General features: G+C 43.2%; 1 protein-coding gene across 1 annotated transcript in view; it reads right to left on the bottom strand.

The window, feature by feature from the left end:
* LOC139276110 (uncharacterized) overlaps positions 1-26,901 on the bottom strand; it is a 50,130-nt gene that overhangs the window by 7,968 nt on the left and 15,261 nt on the right. Inside the window, exons 3-7 of the mRNA XM_070893615.1 lie at positions 18,393-18,469; positions 17,416-17,476; positions 8,772-8,839; positions 6,238-6,342; positions 4,515-4,605 (exon numbers count right to left, since the gene is read on the bottom strand). Of these exons, the coding sequence (XP_070749716.1) occupies positions 4,515-4,605; positions 6,238-6,342; positions 8,772-8,839; positions 17,416-17,476; positions 18,393-18,469 (402 nt within the window). The remainder of the gene's footprint in view (positions 1-4,514; positions 4,606-6,237; positions 6,343-8,771; positions 8,840-17,415; positions 17,477-18,392; positions 18,470-26,901) is intronic.

Genomic DNA, 26,901 nt, shown 5'->3' with positions numbered 1-26,901 from the left:
GGGAGGGGAGGGAGGGGAAGGAGACAGCGGCTTGTTGCCGCGCAGAGTAGGGGAGGGAGGGGAAGGAGACAGCGGCTTGTTGCCGTGGAGGGGAGGGGAAGGAGACAGCCGTTTGTTGCTGCGGAGGGGAGGGAGGGGAAGGAGACAGTGAGAAGGGAAGCCTCAGTGCTGATGTGAATGTGATTTTATTAAAAAATGTTCAAAAATTAAACAGCTACAAAGAACTACAAAAATGGCCGAGTGCCAATGTTTTTTTTCACACTGAGCATGCGCGAACGCTCCAGCGCGCACGCGCAGCGTTGCCGGCAGGAAAAAAACTAATTTAAATAGTACCCGCCCCCTCCCACTTACAAAATCGGCGCGAGTGTAGGCTCCGCCCCCCTGGGCGCTGCGCCAAACAGACAAGGAGCTGCAAAGCGCTCGAGAATAGCGCGTTTTTTTTCTGGCGCCGTTTTAGGCGCGAAAAACGGGCGCCCAGCTCGGAGGGGCGCCCGTTTTTTAGCCTGTGGAAACTTGGACCCATAGCACCTTTAATGTAGTAAAACGTCCCAAGGCGCTTCATCATCATCCATCATAGGCAGTCCTTCAAAACGATGATGACTTGCTTCCACGCCAAAAAAGGATAAGTTCACAGGTGTTCCAATGAAGGACCTAAAATTCCAGGTCCTGAACTACATCCTGAAGGGTGGAAGATGGCTGTGCGTGGATTTTTTTTTAAATGTGCGGTGGCCGTTGCACACCAATGTCGAGCAGCAGCCTGGGAGCAGCGTGGATGGCGCTTCACAGCAGGGTGATAAGACAACAGATAAATTTGACACCGAGCCACATATGAAGACATTACAGCAGATGACCAAAAGCTTGGTTAAGGAGCATCTTAAAGGAGGAAAGAGAAGTAGAGAGGCGGAAAGGTTTAGGGAGGGAGCTCCAGAGCTTAGGGCCCAAGCAGCTGAAGGCACGGCCACTGAGAGTTGAGCGATTATAATCAGGGATGCTCAAGAGGGCATAATTTGATGTCAAAGGTGCTATAAAAATACAAGTTTGTTCATTAATGGCGATTTCCGGTTCTTAAAAATTCTGATGGTTCTCATTCCCTTTAAGCGTTTGGAAACTGGTCATGAGTAATTCCATTGAAACAAATCTGTTTCCTAAAAGAAATCTCAACATTTTAACAAATTGCTCCCTAAAGCAGTGTTTTCTTTTGGAAAAGGGTCAACAGCTTTTACTGGAGATGTTCAGGAACAGGAGACCCAAAGCTTGCCTACAAAATAAAACAATGCCTCAAGGGCATCAACATAATATTGAAATAATTTTCCAGCACTCATTAGGGCAATACTGCTATCCGTCACACAGGTTTCCAGTCACTTTGGCAAGAGCTTGAACCAGTGCCACTTCATGTTACACAAGTTTTACCCAGTGTATCTTGTATGCAACTATCTTTAAAGGACCTAGGAAGTTGTCACGTGAATTTTAACTTTTATCCCCATAGAAAGGATTTTAGGATTGAGTTACATTTGAATGCTGTGTTTTAATGCAGAGAGAATTTGCAGGGCTGTAAAAGGAAAGGTGCATCAGAATTCAGGCTTTTAAGATGTGTATTAAAGCTGGACAAGCCAATTTGTGGAATGTCACAGCTCACAGTATTTCTAAACTGATAGAATGAGTCTATTGTCTCATCCCTGGCCCATCAGCCAAGATGGCTGACAAATATCAAGTTAACTCATCATGCCCATAATGGTGAGAATGATTCAATTCATGTTGACAATTCCTCTTCTTTCTAGGGTCAGAATTATTAGAAAAAAAGAGAAAAAAAAATATGTTCAGGGTCAGTCACATTTTCAAAAAAGGACTGAGAAAAATAGTCCTTAGCCTAGAGCTGGAGGTGGTCACTTTTTTTCAGTTAGAAGCTGTCTAAAAAGAAAAGGAATACCAAAAAACAAGTCAGCCTCCAAAAAGGCACAGGGCACATGGTTATTATGTTCAAGAATAAAAGTGAGATCAAGTTAAACAAGAGGAATTTGCCTTGACTGTTACACAGTCTGTGAAATAAAACTGCTTAATAATTCGCATCTGGCCTCAGTTCACCAAATATTCCTTAGTATACCTTCAAAAAGTTTGAGGAAATGCACGTGTGGAGGACACAATCATAGAAAATTATGATAAAGAAGGAAGCCATTCGGTCCATCATGTCAGTGTCGGTCAAAAAAGAGCTACCCAGCCTAATCCCACCTTCCAACACTAGGTTCATAGGCCTGTAGGCCACATGCACATCCAAGATTTTCGAATCCAGATTTCCGAAAACCGGACATTTTTGAGGCGGCCAAGATGGCGAGATCGGGCAGCGAGGGACGAGGAAACCAGTAAAAAAATAAATGGAGCACTGGGGGCGCGGGTATCAGCGGGCGGTGAGGAGTGGCGTGAATCCTCAAAGAGCAGAGGATTGGCGGATGACGAGATCCGAAATCCGTCAAAATCCGGCACAGATTCGGTCCATGATGAGGGTTTCTGCCTCTACCACCCTTTCAGCCAGTGAGTTCCAGACACCCACCACCCTCTGGGTGAAAATTATTTTCCTCATCTCCTCTCGCATCCTTCTAACTTTAAATCTATGCCCATTGGTTATTGACCTCTCTGCTAAAGGAAATAGGTCCATCCTATCCACTCTATCTAGGCCCCTCATCATTTTATACACCTCAATTAAATCTCCCGTCAGCTTCCTTTGTTCCAAAGAAAACAACCCCAGCCTATCCAATCTTTCCTCATAGCTAAAATACTCCAGACCTGGCAACATCCTCGTAAATCTCTGCACCCTCTCTCGTGCAATCACAATTTTCCTGTAATGTGGTAACCAGAACTGTACACAGTACTCAAGCTGTGGCCTAACTAGTGTTATATACAGTTCTAGCATAGCTTCCCTGGCTCTTGTATTCTATGCCTCGGCTAATAAAGGATGCCTTTTTAAACTACCTTATTGACCTGTCCTGCTACCCTTAAGGATCTGTGGACATATACTCCAAGGTCCCGGTTCCTCCACACCTCTCAGTATCCTCCCACTTATTGTGTATTCCCTTGCCTTGTTGCCCCTCCCTAAAGGCATTACCTCACACTTCACTGGATTGAATTCCATTTTCCACTTTTCTGCCCAACTTACCAGTTAATCAATATCTTCCTGCTCATTGTGAACCACACGGCCAATTTTGTATCATCTGCAAATTTCTTTAACGTGCCCCCTACTTTTAAGTCTAAATCATTAATATACACTACAAAAAAATTTAGTATTTATTATATCTATTTCTATCACTATATATCTATTTCAGATATATCTATTGTTACATCTTCAAGTTATGCCATTGTATAATTAGATAGATATTGATTAGTACAGGAACACTCTTGAACACAAGATACTTAAACCACTTACACATGTGACCAGCACCGCTGTACCTAGAAGAATACCCAAGGCACACCCAAAGTCTACAGCAAAGATATATGCTCTAGCTCCAAGCACCAGTTTACTGGATTTATTTTTGGTGTACAGGGTTATTTCTCTATACAAGGCTTCCCTTTAGCACAAGCACCAATACAAAATTATTCGAAGCTTATATGAGCTCTACAAATTAGATTACCTGTAAAATATAGGCCCTGAAATTCTGGCCTCCCCGGGTCCGTATGGAGTTCCTACTGACCCAGGAAGGCATCGGAAATGCCGGTTTCCAGCTCGCAATGCGCATGCGCTGGAAACTGGCATTTCCAATCTGTCACGTTTCTGGCTTGACAGATCGTAGCCAGATTGGGAGCGAGGACATTTGTAAGTGAAAATTTCCGATATTTACGCTTACAAATGTCCTCAAAACTTTTGCGCCTGAAAAAGCAGGCGCATAGCCTACTTTTACAGGTGCAAGTGTTTTTAAAAAAAAAACACAAAAACATATAAAAATAAAGTTATTAAAACATATTTTATTAAAATCCCTCCCCACAACAGTAAGTTTATTTTAAAAAACTTTAAAAAAAAATCGGGAAATTATTTTTTAAGACATTAAGAACTTTAATTGAAATGAATGTAGTGTAATTATTTTCTTTTTTTTTAAATTAATTAATTTAGTGTTTTGGGTGTTTCGGGCTCTATCACAATCATAGTAATGGGAGTTTAGGACCCTGCGGAACTCCTATTACTATGATACCTTATCCGATTGGCTGCCCAGAGCCACGTGACTCCAGCTCGAGGCCTGTGCTTGCGTCGACGTGCACGCGCCGCGAATCGCGGTCGAAGGAGGCCACAGCATCGGAAAAGTCCAATGCGGGCACCTGCTTAAGGTAGGTGTGTATTTTTTCTCTCAAATGCCCATGGGAAGGCCAAACCGGAATTTCAGGGCCATTATGAATTTCTGAATTATAGGTAAAAAAGTTATTGGATAGAAATCTAATTTTCTTATAACACTGCAAAAGATTAAAGGGAATCAATCTTGTGGTCACAGAATTCTAGGTAGCAGTTACACAACTACAATAACATGTATCCATACCATGATAAACACGTGATGATCCAATTTTCACCTTTGACATAGGAGTAAACAGGATCAATGGTTTGTCTTTCGTCCTCCCTACACATTCCACCTTCAAAAACATATTTAGTGGTTAAGACAAGCAAATCCATGTGCTTTATATACATTTCTATTAAACATCATTCCACCACACTGCAAGTTAGAATAAGTTCAATAACATTTTGAACCAGCTATCTTAACAGTACAGGTCACACGATGGGAAAATAATAATTTCAAAGTATTTTCTTGATAGGCAGACCAGAGCCATTGCCAATATTGTTTTGAAACTAGTTATTAGGATATGCACAAGCACAACATGCAGCAACACTCCCCATAAATTTTCCATATGAATAAGCAACAGACTTCTCAATTATGCCGTTCCATGGCAACATGGCTGATATGAAGGATCTTATCATAGAATCATACAGCAAAGGAAGCAGCCATTTGGCCCACAGTCCGCACTGGCTCTTTCGAAGAACAATCCAGTTAGTCCCACTCCCCGACTTTTTCCCTCATATCCCTGCAATTCTTTCCTCTTTCAAGTATTTACCAATTCCCTTTTGAAAGCTACTATTGAATGGGTTTCCACTACCCTACGTTCCGTAAAAAAGTTTTTCCTCATGTGGCCTCTGGTTCTTTTGCCAATCACCTTAAATTTGTGCCCTCTGGTTATTGACCCTGTCATTGGAAATAGTTTCTCTTTATTTAGTCTATCTAAACCCTTCATGATTTTAAACACCTCTGTCAAATATCCTCTTGACCTTCTCTGCACTAAGGAGAACAACCCCAACTTAACTATAATCCCAAATAGGGGAACAGAATACAAAAGCAAATGCAATGTTAAAGCTATACAGATCATTGGTGAGGCCACAATTAGAATGTGGTGTTTTGGCTGCCTTACTTTGGTAAAGATGTCAAGTTCAAGGTTAGGGTGCAAAAGAGATATACTAAGATGATACCAGAAATGAGAGGCTTCAGTTATAAAGAGAAGACTAGAGAAACTGGAACTAGTTTCATTAGAACAAAGATGGGCAAGAGGAGATCTGATAGAGGTTCAAAATTATGAGGACTTTTGACATGGTAAATTGGACAAAACTACTTCTATTACTGTGGGCCAGAAACTAGAGAGCATCACAAAAAGAGCAAAGGAAGAGATTAGATTTTCTTTTAAAATGTACTTTTGTTAGCGTATGACATGTCCTCCCAGAAAGAGTGATAGCAACAGAATCGATTATTGCTTTTAAATGGGAAGTGAATAAATAATTGAAAAAGACAAAAATTAAAAGGCAGGGGAATGGTACTAACAAATCGCACTTTAAAGACGCAGCGTAGGCACAGTGGGTGGAATGGCCTCTTTATGCTGTATAGTTATGATTCTATGAAATCAATACAGTCAGAGTGATTTGATATATATTAATGCATAACCAGTGATCCTTGAAAACAAAATCTCACATTTGAAGATTTAATTATGGGATTAAAGTACGCTGTAAACATCCAATGCAGTAACAGGACATTTCAACACACGCTTAGTTTATAAAAATTCAGTCAGATTTATTAGCAACATTCTGTAGATTTATAATCACATTTTAAATATTACTTATGTTTTTTTCTATTTGCATAAATATTGCTAATCCCATAATTATCCATCACTTCTCCCAAAATGTGCGATTGCTATTTTCTTAATATATACAAGTACTACACTCACCAAGACTTCCTTTCCAAGGTTACCATCGCCAGTAGCCAGCATGTCAACATCTACCTTATATTTATCTCCCACATTCATCTCCCCCATGGAGATATTGGTTTGTAACTAGTATGTTTAAAAAAAAATGCAACATATGGTTGTATTACATTTTATTCTTGTTGATTATGCAATAGGTCTTAGAAATTTCACTCTGATCCAAAATACTTGCATCGAGCAAAATCATATCAAAGTGTTCACAGCAAAGCAATTAAGACAAAATTCAAATAAATTTTGACCTACTCCTGTTCCTATTTCTTATGTCCTTATACTTTAATCTTTAAAGTTGGCCCGGAAAGGCAGCAGGCCGGCCTATGTGTGAGGCCATTCAGCCTGGGATAGGAGCGGCAAAACACACACCGGGAGTCCAGTCGGTCAGGGTTGGGGGGGCAGAAGCAGAGCGACTGAACACGGCGTCGGTGGTGAGGGGGGAGGGAGAGAGCGAGAGATGCTGGCCTCGATACCAACGGGGGGGGGGGGGGGGGGGGGGGAGGGCGTGAGAAGCAGAGCGACCGAACGTGACCTGTGGCATCGGTGGGGTGGTGGGGGGAAAGAGATTACCTTTAAAAAATGACCGAGTACCAAGTTTTGGCGCTATTGACCATGCGTGCACATCAGACCTGACACTAATGCACACGCGGAGAGCTGCTGGCAGAGTTTCTAGCGCAGGGCCTTTACTCCGCCCGCGCCCCCCAATCGACTGGCCAGGCTGCACCAATCCACGGGACACGGAGTAGAGCGGCCAGGAAGAGAGCACATTTTCTCGGCATTGTTTTCAGCAGAAGTCGCCGCATCTCGGTTGAGTGCGCCAAAAAAAGGGGTGGGGAAAATTGAGCCCTGTCAAAGGGTAGTGCAAACTGGGCAGTTTAGGTCAAAGGGTGGTGCAAACTGGGCAGTTTAGGTCAAAGGATAGTGCAAACTGGGCAGTTTAGGTCAAAGGATAGTGCAAACTGGGCAGTTTAGGTCAAAGGATAGTGCAAACTGGGCAGTTTAGGTCAAAGGATGGTGCAAACTGGGCAGTTTAGGTCAAAGGATGGTGCAAACTGGGCAGTTTAGGTCAAAGGATAGTGCAAACTGAGCAGTTTAGGTCAAAGGATAGTGCAAACTGAGCAGTTTAGGTCAAAGGGTGGTGCAAACTGGGCAGTTTAGGTCAAAGGATGGTGCAAACTGGGCAGTTTAGGTCAAAGGATAGTGCAAACTGGGCAGTTTAGGTCAAAGGATAGTGCAAACTGGGCAGTTTAGGTCAAAGGATGGTGCAAACTGGGCAGTTTAGGTCAAAGGATAGTGCAAACTGAGCAGTTTAGGTCAAAGGGTGGTGCAAACTGGGCAGTTTAGGTCAAAGGATGGTGCAAACTGGGCAGTTTAGGTCAAAGGGTGGTGCAAACTGGGCAGTTTAGGTCAAAGGATAGTGCAAACTGGGCAGTTTAGGTCAAAGGATAGTGCAAACTGGGCAGTTTAGGTCAAAGGATAGTGCAAACTGGGCAGTTTAGGTCAAAGGATAGTGCAAACTGGGCAGTTTAGGTCAAAGGATGGTGCAAACTGGGCAGTTTAGGTCAAAGGATGGTGCAAACTGGGCAGTTTAGGTCAAAGGATAGTGCAAACTGAGCAGTTTAGGTCAAAGGATAGTGCAAACTGAGCAGTTTAGGTCAAAGGGTGGTGCAAACTGGGCAGTTTAGGTCAAAGGATGGTGCAAACTGGGCAGTTTAGGTCAAAGGATAGTGCAAACTGGGCAGTTTAGGTCAAAGGATAGTGCAAACTGGGCAGTTTAGGTCAAAGGATAGTGCAAACTGGGCAGTTTAGGTCAAAGGATGGTGCAAACTGGGCAGTTTAGGTCAAAGGATGGTGCAAACTGGGCAGTTTAGGTCAAAGGATAGTGCAAACTGAGCAGTTTAGGTCAAAGGATAGTGCAAACTGAGCAGTTTAGGTCAAAGGGTGGTGCAAACTGGGCAGTTTAGGTCAAAGGATGGTGCAAACTGGGCAGTTTAGGTCAAAGGGTGGTGCAAACTGGGCAGTTTAGGTCAAAGGATAGTGCAAACTGGGCAGTTTAGGTCAAAGGATAGTGCAAACTGGGCAGTTTAGGTCCCCTCTATTGGCCTTTTAACAAACTAGACAAATAACCCCTAGAATTTCCATTATTACTCTTCACACCAGGAAGCAATTTAAGAACGAAAACGTGGAAAAATGCTGTAGTAGTAAACACACCACAAAACACTCCACATTAACACTCGCTTTGCTCGTAAAATCAATGTAACAAAAAGGAATTTCTATTCGAGTAAAGCAATTCCAGAGAGAATGTCAATATATCAACTCATTAAGTTTAACAAAATAGCTGAAACTGAATGTTTTACATACACACACCACCAGAGGTAACTTAGGATCATTTGGACAAAATCTTGCATCTGGTTTACTTCACATTTAAAAATCACAAAGCTTTATTTATACACCATTATTGTATTAGATATATAAAAAATAGTTTCTGATCAAACATCATACTGTACCTTGGATGTACTGTGAGTGCACTGTCCATCTTTTAAAACTTCAGCATCAGAAATCTGATCTGCTTGACCTTTTAAAGAGAAAATTCCTTAGTTTTACTTTAGTTAAAGACATACAAGATATTACAGCCTGGTTTGATATTTACATCTTCTGCCACATTTCCGGTGGTTTATTCCCTTACCATTGGGCCACTATGTCTTATCCCCCATGGGCTGTTTAGGTGTTCAGTGACTTTGCAAGAAGAATTTCTGCCCAAATTTAGGAAAGCAGAGAGGGGGGAAAGGGGCCACCTTTTAAAGAAGGCATCATACCATCCAACAGGTAGTGTTTATATCTGATGCCAGAAGATGCTCTCATTTCCCAGCACCAGCATGTTCCACCTTAAGGAAGACAAAAGATAATATCTCATGATTGTGACACTAAATTTGAGAAACCCTGGGTTTACTTACCTCTAATGCAAGTTACATTACAGCTGCCCTTTGACATCAACATCTGCTTTTAGGACAGTGCAACTGGACAGCAGAGTTACATGGCCCATGCACAGGGATGCTGCTTTTGTTCTGCTCACTGGTCTCCAAATATGAATGGAATTTCTAATTGGCCAACTGTCCTGTCAACTGTAATCCAATATTAGAAACTTAAAATGATCTTGGTTGCTGGAGCTTTAAAGCATTTTTTCAAACTTGGGAAATGGTGATATTGGCTTTAGAAAACATAAAAGGTGGTTGACATAACACAAAATAACCTATTAGCAGGATTGGAGGTAAGTTGCTGCTATGTGTTTTTCAATTCTTTCAGAGTGTCCGGGCATCTGCTGTGCCGCTTTCCTTATCTGCGCCGATTTCCTTAACTCGAAGGAAGGTTTTTCTGAAGAGAAAACATACACTGGCCTAATCAGAACTGGAGTAACTCTAAGCTGGCCAAACTATCCTAAATGGCCAGAAGTGGCGTAGGTGGCTGGTTACGCTCCCTTACTGACTTAAAAAAATCGTAACCAACTGAGTTACACTGGTGCAAATTGATTGGGGAAACAGTGGTTTTTCAACTTAAGCCAAAAAGAGCAGCCTGCTCCAAAAAAAACAGTGCAAATCACTGGGGAAAATTGAGCCCATAGGAACAGGAGTAGGCCATTTAGCCTCTTGAACTTGTTCCGCCATTCAATGTGATCACATGGCTGATCTGTGACCCAACTCCATATACCCACCGTTGCCCCATATCCCTTAATACCTTTGGTTAACAAAAATCTATTAATCTCAGATTTAAAATTAACAATTGACCTAGCATCAAATGCTGTCTGCGGAAGAGTTTCAAGCTCCAAACAGTAGTAGTGATGTTGGGGAGGGCATCAAACAGGAAATTAGGGGTGCATGCAATAAAGGTGCAGCAGTTATCATGGATGACTTTAATATGCATATAGATTGGGCTAACCAAACTGGAAACAATACAGTGGAGGAGGATTTCCTGGAGTGCATAAGGGATGGTTTTCTAGACCAATATGTCGAGGAACCAACTGGGGGGGGGGGGGGGAGGCCATCTTAGACTGGATATTGTGTAATGAGAGAGGATTAATTAGCAATCTCGTTGTGCGAGGCCCCTTGGGGAAGAGTTACCATAATATGGTGGAATTCTACATTAGGATGGAGAAGGAAACAGTTAATTCAGAGACCATGGTCCACAACTTAAAGAAGGGTAACTTTGAAGGTATGAGGCGTGAATTGGCTAGGATAGATTGGCGAATGATACTGAAGGGGTTGACTGTGGATGGGCAATGGCAGACATTTAGAGACCGCATGGATGAACTACAACAATTGTACACCCCTGTCTGGCGTAAAAATAAAAAAGGGAAGGTGGCTCAACCGTGGCTATCAAGGGAAATCAGGGATAGTATTAAAGCCAAGGAAGTGGCATACAAATTGGCCAGAAATAGCAGCGAACCCGGGGACTGGGAGAAATTTAGAACTCAGCAAAGGAGGACAAAGGGTTTGATTAGGGCAGGGAAAATAGAGTACGAGAGGAAGCTTGCAGGGAACAGTAAAATGGACTGCAAAAGCTTCTATAGATATGTAAAGAGAAAAAGGTTAGTAAAGACAAACATAGGTCCCCTGCAGTCAGAATCGGGGAAGTCATAACTGGGAACAAAGAAATGGCAGACCAATTGAACAAGTACTTTGGTTCAGTATTCACCAAGGAGGACACAAACAATCTTCCGTATATAAAAGGGGTCAGAGGGTCTAGTAAGAAGGAGGAACTGAGGGAAGTCCTTATTAGTCGGGAAATTGTGTTGGGGAAATTGATGGGATTGAAGGCCGATAAATCCCCAGGGCCTGATGGTCTGCATCCCAGAGTACTTAAGGAGGTGGCCTTGGAAATAGCAGATGCATTGACAGTCATTTTCCAACATTCCATAGACTCTGGATCAGTTCATATGGAGTGGAGGGTAGCCAATGTAACCTCACTTTTTAAAAAAAGGAGGGAGAGAGAAAACGGAATTATAGACCAGTCAGCCTGACGTCGGTAGTGGGTATAATGATGGAATCAATTATTAAGGATGTCATAGCAGCGCATTTGGAAAGAGGTGACATAATAGGTCCAAGTCAGCATGGATTTGTGAAAGGGAAATCACGCTTGACAAATCTTCTGGAATTTTTTGAGGATGTTTCCAGTAGAGTGGACAAGGGAGAACCAGTTGATGGTGTATTTGGACTTTCAGAAGGCTTTCGACAAGGTCCCACACAAGAGATTAATGTGCAAAGTTAAAGCACATGGGATTGGGAGTAGTGTGCTGACATGGATTGAGAACTGGTTGGCAGACAGGAAGCAAAGAGTAAATGGGTACTTTTCAGAATGGCAGGCAGTGACTAGTGGGGTACAGCAAGGTTCTGTGCTGGGGCCCCAGCTGTTTACATTGTACATTAATGATTTAGACGAGGGGATTAAATGTAGTATCTCCAAATTTGCAGATGACACTAAGTTGGGTGGCAGTGTGAGCTGCGAGGAGGATGCTATGAGGCTGCAGAGTGACTTGGATAGGTTAGGTGAGTGGGCAAATGCATGGCAGATGAAGTATAATGTGGATAAATGTGAGGTCATCCACTTTGGTGGTAAAAACAGAGAGACAGGCTATTATCTGAATGGTGACAGATTAGGAAAAGGGGAGGTGCAACGAGACCTGGGTGCCATGGTACATCACTCATTGAAGGTTGGCATGCAGGTACAGCAGGCGGTTAAGAAAGTAAATGGCATGTTGGCCTTCATAGCGAGAGGATTTGAGTATAGGGGCAGGGAGGTGTTACTACAGTTACGCAGGGCCTTGGTGAGGCCACATCTCGAGTACTGTGTACAGCTTTGGTCTCCTAACTTGAGGAAGGACATTCTTGCTATTGAGGGAGTGCAGCGAAGGTTCACCAGACTGATTCCCAGGATGGCGGGACTGACATATCAAGAAAGACTGGATCAACTGGGCTTGTATTCACTGGAGTTCAGAAGAATGAGAGGGGATCGCATAGAAACGTTTAAAATTCTGACGGGTTTAGACAGGTTAGATGCAGGAAGGATGTTGGGGAAGTCCAGAAGCAGGGGTCACAGTCTAAGGATAAGGGGTAAGCCATTTAGGACCTAGATGAGGAGAAACTTCTTCACCGAGTGGTGAACCTGTGGAATTCTCTACCACAGAAAGTTGTTGAGGCCAATTCACTAAATATATTCAAAAAGGAGTTAGATGTAGTTCTTACTACTAGGGGGATCAAGGGGTATGGCGAGAAAGCAGGAATGGGGTTCTGAAGTTGCATGTTCAGCCATGAACTCATTGGATGGCGGTGCAAGCTCGAAGGGCCAAATGGCCTACTCCTGCACCTATTTTCTATGTTTACCACTCTTTGCGTATAGAAGTGTTTCCCAACTTCACTCCTAAAAGGCCCAGCTCTAATTTTTAGGCTACACCCCTAGTCTGAGACTCCTCAACCAGCGAAAATAGTTTCCTTCGATTTACCCAATCAGTTCCAATTAATATCTTGAAAACATCGATGAAATCACTCCTTAATCTTCTAAATTCCAGGGAATACAACCTTAGTTTGTGCAATCTTTCCTAGAAATTTAACCTTTGGAGTTGAGGTATTCTAGTAAATCTACACTACACACACTCACTCCAAGGTCAATATATCCTTCCTACGGTGTAATGCCCAGAACTAAACAATGTACAAGGTGTGGTCTAACCAGGGCTTTGCATAGCTGCAGCATAACTTCTACCCCCTTGTATTTTAGTCCTCTAGATATAAAGCCCAGCATTCGATTAGGCCTTTCTACCTGATGAGGAAACTCAGAATTGGGACATTTGCTGAAAAGCCAGGTATGAGTTAACATCCGCATATATCTAATGGGTAGATTGGAGACAGCAGCTGCTGCCAAGGCTCCACATCTCCAACAGGTTCAATTGTGTATGCCCATGTGACAATGCACTCATTTCATGACAAGTTGTGTTGCTTGTGAGGAGCTCCTAATAACTGCTGTCTACACGAGGGCTCCAACATGCACTTGTCACCTGTCTTAGCCAACTATTTAGTATTCTCCCGGAGTAGTGGGTGGAGGGGGGGTGGAGGAGAGCTGAATTAAGGTAGCTACAAAATGTTGCACCTAGCAATGGAAATTTACAAGTAATTGAACACTCCTTGGTAATCCAATACCCGACTCTAGTAGGTCCACAGTACCCCTTGTATTGTTAATGATCTACCAACCAGCCTGACTCGTTAATGGAAGGTGGAGAGAGAGACCCATCACTTAAAGTTGGAATTATTCCCACTGAACTCCATACAATCTCACAGGCCAATTTCTTAATGGATTTGGAAGCCCCAGCTGGTCACGGGTCAGGAAGCTTGCTTACATTTTAACTTGTTATGCTCCAGCAATAAATCTTTGGCTCTGTCTATCTCTCTGGATTTAAGAAAGCAGGAAGAGTCCCTAGAAGGAATTGTCCGTGCTTCATTTTGGGCAAATAGAAACCAGTGGAGTAAATATAAATTTCTCAAGTAGCTTGAAGCAGACGAAGGTTGCATTCCTTGAGCAGAAGGCTGCACAGCTTGAGAGTCAACTGGACATAATCCATTTCATTCATGAGGGAGAAAGCTTTCTGGAGAAGATGTTCCAGAGGGTGGTCACACCAGAGGTTGCCAGCAGTAGCAAAGCTGGTAAGGTAGACTAGGTGATAATAAGCAAACAGGGTAGAGGAAGCATCATGTCAGTGTAGAAAGAGAATCATCTGTGGAGCTGGATTTCTACAATAGATATACTTCTTAATATGGACAAAAAGGATGACAAGATGGTAACTGAGCAATTACAAGGCACTGAGGAGCAAGTAATTAGCCAAGGGAGAAACAGTACAAGGTAGCAATAATCGGTGAATGGTGATTGTGGGAAATTCTTTCGGATGGGCGAGCCTTGGGTTCATATGAGAACCAATGACATCGATGGGAGAAAGTTCAAAGTTCTGCAAAGGGATTTCAAAGTTAAGTGCTAGGTTAAGGAGTAGAACCTTCAGGGTAGCAATCTCTGGATTACATAGAAAATAGGTGCAGGAGTAGGCCGTTCGGCCCTTCGAGCCTGCACCACCATTCAATATGATCATGGTTGATCATTCAACTTCAGTACCCCACCCCTGCCTTCTCTCCCCTGATCCCTTTAGCCGTAAGAGCCACATCTAACTCCCTTTTGAATATATCCAACGAACTGGACTCAACAATTTTCTGTGGTAGAGAATTCCATAGGTTCACAATTCTCTGAGTGAAAAAGTTTCTCCTCATCTCGGTCCTATATGGATTACCCCTTATCTTTAGACTGTGACCCCTGGTTCTGGACTTCCCCAACATAAGGAACATTCTTCCTGCATCTAACTTGTTCAATCCCATCAGAATTTTATATGCTTCTATGAGATCCTCTCTCATTCTTCTAAATTCCAGTGAATATGTCAGTCTTGCCATCCAGGAATCAGTCTAGTGAACCTTCGCTGCACTCCCTCAATAGCAAGAATGTCCTTCCTCAGATTAGGAGACCAAAACTGCACACAATACTCAAGGTGTGGTCTCACCAAGGCCCTGCAGCAGATCCTTTCTGCTCCAATATGCAAATCCTCTCGCTATGAAGGTCAACATACCATTTGCTTTCTTTACTGCCTGCTGTACCTGCATGCCTACTTTCAATGACTGATGTACCATGCACCTCCCCTTTTACTAATCTGTCACCATTCAGATAATAATCTGCCTTCCTGTTTTTGCCAAAGTGGATAACCTCACATTTATCCACATTATACTGCATCTGCCATGCATTTGCCCACTCACCTAACCTGTCCAAGTCACCCTGCAGCCTCTTAGCATCCTCCTCACAGCTCACACCATCACCCAGCTTAGTGTCATCTGCAAACTCAATTCCTTCATTAAATCATGAATATATATTGTAAATAGCTGGAGTCCCAGCACTGAACCTTGCAGTACCCCACTAGTCACTGATTGCCATTCTGAAAAGGACCCGTTTATTCCTACTCTTTGCTTCCTGTCTGCCAACCACGTCAATACATTACCCCCAATCCCATATGCCTTAATTTTGCACACTAATCTCTTGTGTGGGACCTTGTCAAAAGCCTTTTGAAAGTCCAAATACACCACATCCATTGGTTCTCCCTTGTCCACTCTACCAGTTACATCCTCAAAAAATTCTAGAAGATGTGTCAAGCATGATTTCCCTTTCATAAACCCATGCTGACTTGGACCGATCCGGTCATTGCTTTCAAAATTCGCTGCTATTACATCTTTAATAATTGATTCCAGCATTTTCCCCACTACCGATGTCAGGCTAACCGGTCTATAATTCCCTGTTTTCTCTCTCCCTCCTTTTTTAAAAAGTAGGGTTACATTAGCTATCCTCCAATCCATAGGAACTGACCCAGAGTCCATGGAATGTTGGAAAATGACCACCAATGCATCTACTATTGCTAGGGCCACTGCCTTAAGTACTCTGGGATGCAGACTATCAGTCCCTGGGGATTTATCAGCCTTCAATTTCCCTAACACTCAGTGTCACATGCTGGACCAGACATGAAGAGCAAGATTAGGACTGTTAACGTGTGGCTGGAAGGCTGGTGCAGAACACGTGGCTAGAAGGATGGTGCAGGAGTTTTGATATTAGGTTTGAAAGGGAGAAGGAGGAGTCACAAAACAGGATTTAAAATTTTAGGAAGGCAAATTTCGACAAGCTGAGAAATGAATTGACTTCAGTAAACTGGGCTGAACTTTTAATGGGTAAATTACCGAACAGTGGGAGGTATTCACTGAAGTAACTGGCAGGACACAAAACCAGAATATACTCCTAAAAGGCAAAGGCTCCACTTGTGTAGTTAAGCAGCCATGGTAAACAAACGAGGTAAGAGATAATATCAAGCTAAAATAAAAGGCTTACACAAATACAAGGAAAAGTAGGATTCCAGCAGATTGCAAGAGCTGTATAAGAGGGGAAAAAAGAGAATATGAAAACGATCTTGAAAGGGATACCAAAGGTAACAGCAAAAGATGTTATAAATATATTGAGAATATATTAAGAAAGCAGCAAACTGGAATGTGCGCCCATTAAAGACAGAATACTTTGTATCTATTTTCACACAACATACAAATCAAGGAGAGGAACTTAGTGGATTTAATAAGTAAACAAAAATGCTACTGGAGAAGATATAAATCTCAAGTACCTGATGGTTTCCACCCCAGGGTATTTAGGTGAGAAATTTGCAGATGTGTTAGAAGCTCTCTAGATTCAGGAAGTGAGCCTATGGAATGGAAACTTACAAATGTCACTCATTATTTAAGAAGGGGAGGGGGAGAGAGAAACCAGGTAACTACAGACCTATCAGTTTAACATAAATTCTGGACAAATTACTGGATTCTATCATTGACAGAGTGACTGATCACTTGGACAAATATGCACTGAGTTAAGAGAGATGGATTTGGGAAGGGTAGATTCACATCTGACTAATCTTGATTATTTTGTGAAGAGGTCACTAGCATGAAGGATAAGGGAGTGTCGATATATATTGTTTATTTATGGACTTTCAGAAGACATTTGATAAGGTTCTACACAAGAGATCTTGTGACATGGATCTGTAATTAGTTGAGAGTTAGAAGACAGAGAAGGGATAATGTTCTCTGATTGACAAGATGCAACAAGCGGTGTTTCACAGGGATCTATACTTGGGATTCAGTTTTTTTACCATATATGTTAACGATTTGGATGAAGTAATAGAAATCTGCATCTCCAAGTTTGCAGATGACACTAAATTAGGAGCCACATTAAGTTGTGTAGATGGGAGCACAAAGTTTAAAAAAAGGAAGCCGACAGATTAAGTGAGTGGGCATAACTATGGCAGATGATGTTCAATGTGGGGGAAGTTTGAGGTCTTCATTTTTGATTCAAGAAAGAGAAATCGGAATAATTTCTTAATGTTGAGAGACGAGCAGTTAAGGGGTTAAAAAGGATTTAGGTGTCCATACTGAACCTTTAAATTATCTTATGAAAAATGATTAGCAGTAGCCTGTAAAAGGTTTAATGACTTGCTCCTCACAAATACAAAATTCTCATTCATATCTTGAACACAGGAAGAGTGTTCTGTCTTACTTGATAACCTAGTGCTCATCAGGTGCTCCTGGCTTACATCAGGTTCATACAGTTTTTCAGACTGAAATACATAAAGACAAGAAAACCATTTCAGTAGCTTTCTCCTGGTTCTGTCCAGCTACTCCTGACTCTCAATGATAACATTTGAACTTTAAACAAGTTCAAATTTTCTGTGAAACTGCAACCAAAAAGTTTTCAAAGTATTAGATTTTCTGATGGCGAAGTTAATATTCCCCCCCTCCTCTATCTGTAGTTTTTCTTGTTATTGTACTACATGTGCAGATAACTGAAGTGCAGTAAATACCATCTGTGTAAATGACAACCACATGGAATCATGCAGTTTTAATTTACACTTATTTTCCACTAAGAAGTCTCCTCCAGTCTGAACATGGCAGGCCCATCCTACAGGCATCTCCGTGACACACACCAGTGTCACTCACAGCAGAAATGAACGTCAGGTGCCCCTTTAATTTGGAGTACCTAGGTTCTACGGATTAGCTGAAAACATGATTAAAACCCCCCACAATAGTTTATCACAATTTTTGTAATGGTTCCAGCATGCAGAACAAAGCAACTGACAGTAAACCAATTTGAGAGGCAAAAGCACCTCAAGTAACCAGGTCATGTGCTCAAGATAACTCGAGCAGTTAAATGAGCACAGAAGGACCAAGCACAAAGTGTAGCAACTGACCAAAAACAAGGTGAGCCCATGTGCCTACACTACAGCACATACCCAGCCACCTAGTTTGCCAATACACTGTACATATGATCCAATTCAATTTAGTGCCAATTTTTGAAACAGGTGTATCAAAGTAATGAATTCAACTTCCCCTATCCAAGTAGAGTATATAATCTAAAGTCAACATTTATCAACTGAAATTCAAGCCAAAATTAGTGCATTAGAATCATAACACTGTTAAACCTACTGCTGAGAAACAACACAGGAAATATCATAGGATACATTATTTCATATGTACCTTTTCCTTAGGATTATTTCTGGTTTGGTTTTTCAGCAGAAAAGTTTGTGAATCAATGGGACACCATGCTTCTGGACCTAAAAAATAAAGAATTTCTTCAAAGGTTAATGCTTTTTTAAAATATGAAAATACAATACTCAGAACAATTACCTTAAATGGATGTTCCCAAAAACACCCCAATTCAATGTTTTTTGGCACAATGAAACAGAAGCTAAGCTTCAGATTTTCAGTACATATTTTGTTTCTTTTTTTAAACCCATACATGTTTGGCTGGGCCAACCTGACTGCTGCAACTAACTTGTAACTAGGCCTCAACCAACGTTACTCTTCGGCTGGCATGACAGATTTTTCAGCCTTTTCAGAGAGAGGGATTGAGTAGAGACCAAAAACCCCACCACAGTAACATAATTGAGAACAGCAAATCATTGTTTAGTTGAATTTTAAAATTTTATTTAAATTTAGCAAGTATTCTTTTGTAACAACCATGTGAAAGATTTTCTTCATTTCATTTAAAAGTGACTCCCAAATTAGATAAGAGGCCATAACTAGAATTCTTTACATAATTGCATTTTACACCAAATATTAGAGCTGTGCGTACGCGCATGCATGCACGTACACCCTTGCGGATTATTGCACCAACCAAACTTTTATGTAAATGCCATCTATTCATATCCCTGGAAATATTATATGCTAGACCAGACTTGTATCAGATAAAATTACATCTAAAAGAAAGGACTCATTTACAGTCCCCACCAGGCTTTTAGTGGGCAACTGTCTAAATCAGGCAATTAACGACAACCATTTTCCATCACCATAGGAGTCAATTACAAGCATGCCGCTTACAGCATTTAGGTCCGGAATTTGCGGTTGTAATGACGGCGAAACTGCCAGCGTTTGCAGTCATTACAACTGTGTAACCGACGGCAACTTCTGGTGTCCCGTATGCGTAGTTAAACGCAGAAATCCAGTCACTCCCTGCTCCTCCCCAGGATGTGCTGCTGAACTCCCCACATACGGCAACCAATTGAAATCACGGAACTGACAAGAACTTCATCTTTTAAATCATGTCCGTTGTGCCCCATAGGGGACGAAATCTGTTAAAAACCCTCGAAAAAGTTCAATGAGGTGTAACTGAGTTTTTAAAATGGTGTACTGAGTCATAACTACTGCTGAGCAACCATTCTGGCCCTGAAAAACTAATTTTATATTTGTGGAATAATTATGGTAATCTCACTTACACATTTTTCAATGATAAAACTCCCATGATTTTTAATATCGTAAAAAAATTGAAGTTTATGATATTTCAGCTTCTACCTTAATCCCATGTGTATGTCCCAATCTTTATTTCCCTCTGTGAAATGATTCAAAAATGGAGGATAAATCAGTGCATTTTACTTCCTGGTTTGCTCTCCGTGAGAATTCTTCAATGTGATTGACCGCTTAACCAGCTTGATAACATCACTGTTGCTGGACGCTGGAGATCCTCTAAACTTGGCACCAGATTCAAACTAATGTCAGGAGGTGTGAAATCCATGCCAGAGATTGCTAGCTTTCTTCAAGGTCAGCGGTGAACACTATCACTTTGCTGCTGACCGCAAAATCTGGGCCATTAAGCGTGCCAGGCTAACTATTTTGGGCAATTCAATAAGCTCTCTGCATCTTGCTAAAGTGAGATTACCATAATTAGTTAATATTCTGTACTTAATGTTTAATGACTCTGATAAGTTGAAAAGAATAAATTAACTGCAAAGACAGATTTCCTTGTCATTTGAAATCCTTAAATATCCTGAAATTTCAGTGGTAATACCGCTTGGGGAAGGGAGAATTAAAACAAAAGAAAGTGAATTTACTCATTTCACACAAATTACAATAAAAAAGCTGCTCAGTACGCATTAACCACCTGCATGCCAAGACAGACATTTGGATATGAATGGATCGGTTAATTACATGCTTTTCTTGAAGTCACAGATATCTTAGGCATTTAATAAACAATTTTCACTTTGCACTGCTAGCTAGGTCTAAATAGCAATCTTATATTAGTCTGATTACGAGAAGAGCTATTGCAAACATCGGGGGCATCCGAAACAGGACGACGCTCCACAGATCCTCGTGGTTGACAGTGTCAAAGGACTTTGTAAGGTCGAAGGAGGCCATGTATAAAGGCTGGCACTGTTCCCTGTATTTTTCATGCAGCTGTCGCGCTGCAAAAATCATGTCCGTTGTGCCCCATAGGGGACGAAATCCGCACTGTGACTCCGGGAGGAACTCCTCGGCCACAGGGAAAAGATGGTTGAGGAGGACTCTAGCGGCGACTTTCCCAGTGGCTGATAGCAGGGAGATTCCTCTGTAGTTGTCCCCTTTTTAAAAGATGGTCACGATCACTGCATCTCTGAGATTGCCCAGCATGCTCTCCTCCCTCCAGATGAGAGAGATGAGGTCATGTATTCACACCAACAGTGCCTCTCCGCCATACTTGAGTGCCTCAGCAGGGATTCCATCCGCTCCCGTAGCCTTGTTGTTCTTAAGCTGTCTTATGGCTTTTTCTACCTCGTGCAGCGTTGGGGTTTTACTGAGGTGGTGGCGGGTAGCATGCTATGGGATGGAGTCAAGAACACTCGAGTCAAAGGCAGTCTCGATTGAGTTCCTTCACGGCAAACAAGCCAAAGGTGGGCAGAGGAAAGGTTACAGGGACACCTCAACCACCCCAACCTCTGTCGTCGAGCTACAGTATGCGGACGACGCCTGTGTCTGCGCACATACAGAGGCTGAACTCCAAGACATAGTCGACGTATTTACTGAGGCGTACAAAAGCATGGGCCTTACGCTAAACATCCGTAAGACAAAGGTCCTCCACCAGCTTGTCCTCGCCGCACAGCGCTACCCCACCAGTCATCAAGATCCACAGCGCTGCCCTGGACAACGTGGACCATTTCCCATACCTCGGGAGCCTCTTATCAGCAAGAGCAGACATTGACGATGAGATTCGACATCGCCGCCAATGCGCCAGTGCAGCCTTCGGAAAAGTGTGTTTGAAGACCAGGCCCTCAAAACTGCCACCAAGCTCATGGTCTACAGGGCTGTAGTAATACCCGCCCTCCTGTATGGCTGAGACATGGACGATTTGCAGTAAAGGAGGAATTTCTTCTCAGAAGGTTGTAAATGTGTGGAATTCACTGTCTCAGAGAGCTGTGGAAGCTCAGTCAGTGAATAAATTTAAGACAGAGATAGACAGTTTCTTAACCGATAAGGGAATAAAGAGTTATGGGGAGCGGGCACAGGGAAGTGGACCAGAGTCCACGATCGGATCAGCCATGATCGTATTAAATAGCGGAGCAGGCTCGCGGGGCCGTATGACCTACTCCTGCTCCTATTTCTTATGTTCTTATGACTAAAAGCCGATAAATCTCCTTGACCTGATGGTGTACATCCTAGGATTCTAAAAGAGGTAGCTTCAGGAGGTAGTGGATACATTGGCTGTGATCTTCCAAAATTCTAGAACAGTCCCAGCGAATTGGAAGGTAGCAAATGTAACACTGCTATTCAATAAAGGAGGGAGAGAGAAAACAGGGAACTATAGACCAGTTAGCTGGACATCAGTCGCCAAGAAGATAACGAAAGTGGTAACAGGGCACTTCGAAAATCATATGATACGGCAAACTCAAGATGGTTTTATGAAAGAGAAATCATATTTAACAAACTTATCAGAGCTTTTTGAGGATGTAACTAGCAGGGTACATAATGGGGAATCAGTGGATGTAATATATTTGGATTTCCATAAGGTGTTCATTAAGGCGCCACATATAAGTTTGTTATATAAGATAAGGGCTCATGAGGTTTGAGGTAATATTAGCATGCTTAGAGGATTGACTAATGGATAAAAAAATGAGTAGCTGCGATAAACAGGTCATTTTCAGTGTGGCAGGCTGTAACTTATGGGGAACCGCAAGGATCAGTGCTTGGGATTTACAATCTATATTAAATGACTTAGATGAAGGGACCGAGTGCAATATATATGTTTGTTGACGATACAAAGCTAGGTGGGAAAGTCAGCGGTGAGGAGGACATAAAGAGCCTGCAAAGGGATACAGAAAGGTGACGTGAGTGGGCAACAAGGTGGCAGATGGAGTCATCATAGGCAGTCCCTCGGAATCAAGGAAGACTTGCTACCACTCTTAACATGAATTCTTAGGTGGCTGTACAGTCCAATACGAGAACTACAGTCTCTGTCACGTGGGGCAGATAGTCGTTGAGAAAAGGGGTGGGTGGGACTAGTTTGCTGCATGCTCTTTCCGCTGCCTGCGCTTGATTGCTGCACGCTCTCGGCGATGAGACTAGAGGTGCTCAGCGCCCTCCCGGATGCGCTTCCTCCACTTAAGGCGGTCTTTGGCCAGGATCTCCCGGGTGTCAGTGGGGATGTTGCACTTTATCTGGGAGGCTTTGAGGGTGTCCTTGTAATGTTTCCGCTGCCCACCTTTGGCTCGTTTGCCGTGAAGGAGTTCCGAGTAGAGCGCTTGTTTTGGGAGTCTCGTGTCTGGCATGCGAACGATGTGGCCTGCCCAGCGAAGCTGATCAAGTGTGGTCAGTGCTTCGATGCTGGCCTGGTCGAGGACGCTAATGTTGGTGCGTTTGTCCTCCCAGGGGATTTGTAGGATCTTGCGGAGGCACCATTGGTGGTATTTCTCCAGCAACTTGAGGTGTCTACTGTACATGGTTCATGTTTCTGAGCAATACAGGAGGGCGGATATTACTACAGCCCTGTAGACCATGAGCTTGGTGGCAGTTTTGAGGGACTGGTCTTCAAACACTTTTTCCTCAGGCGGTCGAAGGCTGCACTGGCGCACTGGAGGCGATGTTGGATCTCGTCGTCAATGCCTGCTCTTGTCGATAGGAGGCTCCCAAGATATGGGAAGTGGTCCACGTTGTCCAGGGCTGCACCGTGGACCTTGATTCCTGGGGGACAGTGCTGTGCGGTAAGGACAGGCTGGTGGACGACCTTTGTCTTGCTGATGTTTAGCGTAAGGCCCATGCTTTCGTACGCCTCAGTAAATACGTCGACTATGTCCTGGAGATCAGCCTCTATTTGTGCGCAGACGCAGGTGTCGTCCGCATACTGTAGCTCTATTACAGCGGTTGGGGTGGTCTTGGACCTGGCCTGGAGACGGTGTAGGCTGACCAGCTTCCCACTGGTTCTGTAGTTCCACTCCAGCAGGGAGCTTGTTGACTGTGAGGTGGAGCATGGCAGAGAGGAAGATTGAGAAGAGAGTTGGGGCGATGACGCAGCCCTGTTTGACTCCAGTCCGGACGTGGATTGGGTCTGTAATGGATCCGTTGGTAAGGATCACGGCCTGCATGTCGTCGTGGAGCAGGCAGAGAATGGCGACGAACTTTTGGGAGCATCCGAAAAGGAGGAAGACGCTCTATAGACCCTCATGGTTGAGTGTCAAAGGCCTTTGTAAGGTCGAAGAAGGCCATGTATAAGGGCTGGTGCTGTTCCCTGCATTTTTCCTGCAGCTGTCGCTCTGCAAAAATCATGTCCGCTGTGCCCCGTAGGGGACAAAATCCGCACTGTGACTCCGGGAGAAGCTCCTCAGCCACAGGGAGTAGACGGTTGAGGAGGACGCTAACGACGACCTTCCCAGTGGCTGATAACAGGGAGATTTCTCTGTAGTTGCCGCAGTCGGACGTCCCCTTTTTTAAAAAAGATAGTCACGATCACTGCATCGCTGAGCTAATAGATTGCAAAAGCAGGGCATTTCTGAGCCTTAAGCAGCAACCCAACTCCAGAGCAGCAAAGCAGCATTATCGACGGCTCAAGGCTGAGGTCCAACAAAAAACCTGGGAGCTAAAGAACAGATGGTGGATGGAGAAAGCACAGGAGATACAGCAGCTGGCCGACAGCCATTATGTGCGAAGAATCTTTATCGCAGTCAAGGCCAACTATGGCCCAAACACCTAAGGCCCCAACCCCACTGCTGGCCAAGGACGGGGAAACACTCATCAACGACACCGAGGCATTCAGGGCCCGCTGGAAGGAGCACTTTGAAGATCGCCTCAACCGAGACTCCGCCTTTGACTCGAGTGTTCTCGACTCCATCCCGCAGCATGCCACTCACCACCATCTCAGTAAAGTTGTTGAGGCCAATTCACTAAATATATTCAAAAAGGAGTTAGATGTAGTCCTTACTACTAGGGGGATCAAGGGGTATGGAGAGAAAGCAGGTATGGGGTACTGAAGTTGCATGTTCAGCCATGAACTCATTGAATGGCGGTGCAGGCTCGAAGGGCCAAATGGCCTACTCCTGCAACTATTTTCTATGTTTCTAAAACCCCAACACTGCACGAGGTAGAAAAAGCCATAAGGCAGCTTAAGAACAAGGCTTCGGGAGCGGATGGAATCCCTGCTGAGGCACTGAAGTATGGCGGAGAAGCACTTCTGGTGCGAATACATGACCTCATCTCTCTCATCTGGAGGGAGGAGAGCATGCCGGGAGATCTCAGAGATCCAATGATCGGCACATGGAGTATAATGTGGGGAAATGTGAAGTTATTCACTTTGGTGGTAAGAATAGAACAGAATATTTTTTAAATGGTGAGAAACTATTAAATGTTGGTGTTCAGAGAGATTTAGGTGTCCTCGTACAGGACAGAGAAAGTTAGCATGCAGGTACAGCAAGCTATTAGGAAGGCAAAAAGCATGTTGGGCTTTATTGCAAGGGGGTTGAAGTACAAGACTAAGGAAGTCTTACTACAATTGTACAGGGCTTTGGACCTGGAGGACAGTGCAGTTTTGGTCTCATCAGACAAAGGTCATGAATGCCTAAGAGGCGGTGCAACGAAGGTTCACAAAGAAAAAACGAAAGAACGAATGGACATCCAAGTGCTTTACAGCCAATGAAGTACAGGTATTTTGGAGTGTAGTCACTGTTGTAATGTAGGAAATGCAGCAGCCAATTTGCACACAAGCAAGCTCCCAAAAACAACAATATGATAATGGCCAGTTAATTTTTTTTAAAATGTTGATTGAGGGATAAATATTGGCCAGGGCACCAGGGATAACTCCCCTGCTCTTCTTCGAAATAGTGTCATTGGATCTTTTACGTCCACTTCAAAGACCAGATGGGGCCTCGGGTTAACGTCTTATCTGAAAGTCGGCACCTCCAACAGTGAGAGGTGATCTCAGTTAAACATACAAGATCCAGAGGCAGATTGACAGCGTACATGCCGAGAGGTTGTTTCCCCTGGCTGGAGAGTCTAGAATTAGAGGGCACAATCTCAGGATAAGGGGTCAGCCATTTAAGATTGAGATGAGGAGAAATTTCTTCACTCAGAGGGTTGTGAATCGTTGGAGTTCTCTACCCGAAAGGGCTGTGGATGCTCGGTAGTTCGGTATATTCAAGGCTGAGAAAGATAATTATTGGACTCTAGGGGAATCAAGGGATATGGAAATCGGGCGGGAAAGTGTTGAGGTTGAAGATCAGCCATGATCTTATTGAATGTCAGAGCAGGCTCGAAGGGCCATATGGCTACTCCTGCTCCTAATTCTTATGTTCTTAGAAGGATCAGAAGCAAATAGGTTATTCATACTTTAGATTAAGTAATTTTTTAATAAATGGTATACTCCACAAAAAGAACATGACCAAGACAAAATACATCATTGGCAGAGGAGAAGATCAAAAAGATAGTGTTGAAGAAATGCTCATTGAAGAGATTTTATATCTGGAATTCACAACTTTTGAATTATATGGAATGCAAGTGAAAATCATCAATAACAATTTTAATTCTGTAGCGTTCCCAATTTACAAAACAAAATGATCTTAAGATACACATGTTAAATAATGATCATTATTGTACCGGAGCACAATACTTCTATTTGCAATTGTTTTTCCTCAGCCTCTCTTGGGCCCTTCTCTCCTGTCTCCTCCCTTTCCTATCACCCAGTCATGCCACTTTTCATTTCTCATGTACTTTGACCGCCCCCTCCGAAAACCATCACTATTCCTCTGCTATCCTACTCTCTTGCTGCTATCACAGGTTTGAATAAGCCCACAGCAACTCTTTGTGCCTCTCATGGCATTCTCTGAAGTGTTCATCGTGGCATTAGTCACCACCTTCGCACAAATAGCATCCCCAAGAGCTCCATCATCCTCCCTCACCAGTCTTCCAGCAAAACACACCAACTGGAGGCTAACCTGGCCCACCACCTTCCTCCTGCACACCTCACCCATCCACCATAACCTGTTTGGACTCTGCCAATGGACCAAGTCACCACATTTTCCTCCAGAATGTGTTCAATCACAAACAAGGCTCTTGCCATCAACGTCATTATCGTGGAAGATTGCCTTGCATCCTGACTTTGACTGAAACTTGACACATGGATGGTGACACTTTGGCCCTTGCTGAAGCCACGCCACCTGGCTGTACATTCAACCACATGTTCCAACCAAACTGCAATGCTGGCAGTGTGGCCCTCATTATCAAATCATAAATTGGTCTTTCCTCCTAATCCTCT

The sequence above is a fragment of the Pristiophorus japonicus genome, chromosome 11 (assembly GCF_044704955.1).
Source record: "Pristiophorus japonicus isolate sPriJap1 chromosome 11, sPriJap1.hap1, whole genome shotgun sequence".
In the NCBI taxonomy this organism is placed as follows: Eukaryota; Metazoa; Chordata; class Chondrichthyes; family Pristiophoridae; genus Pristiophorus; species Pristiophorus japonicus.
This window is presented reverse-complemented; position numbering and strand designations above follow the sequence as displayed.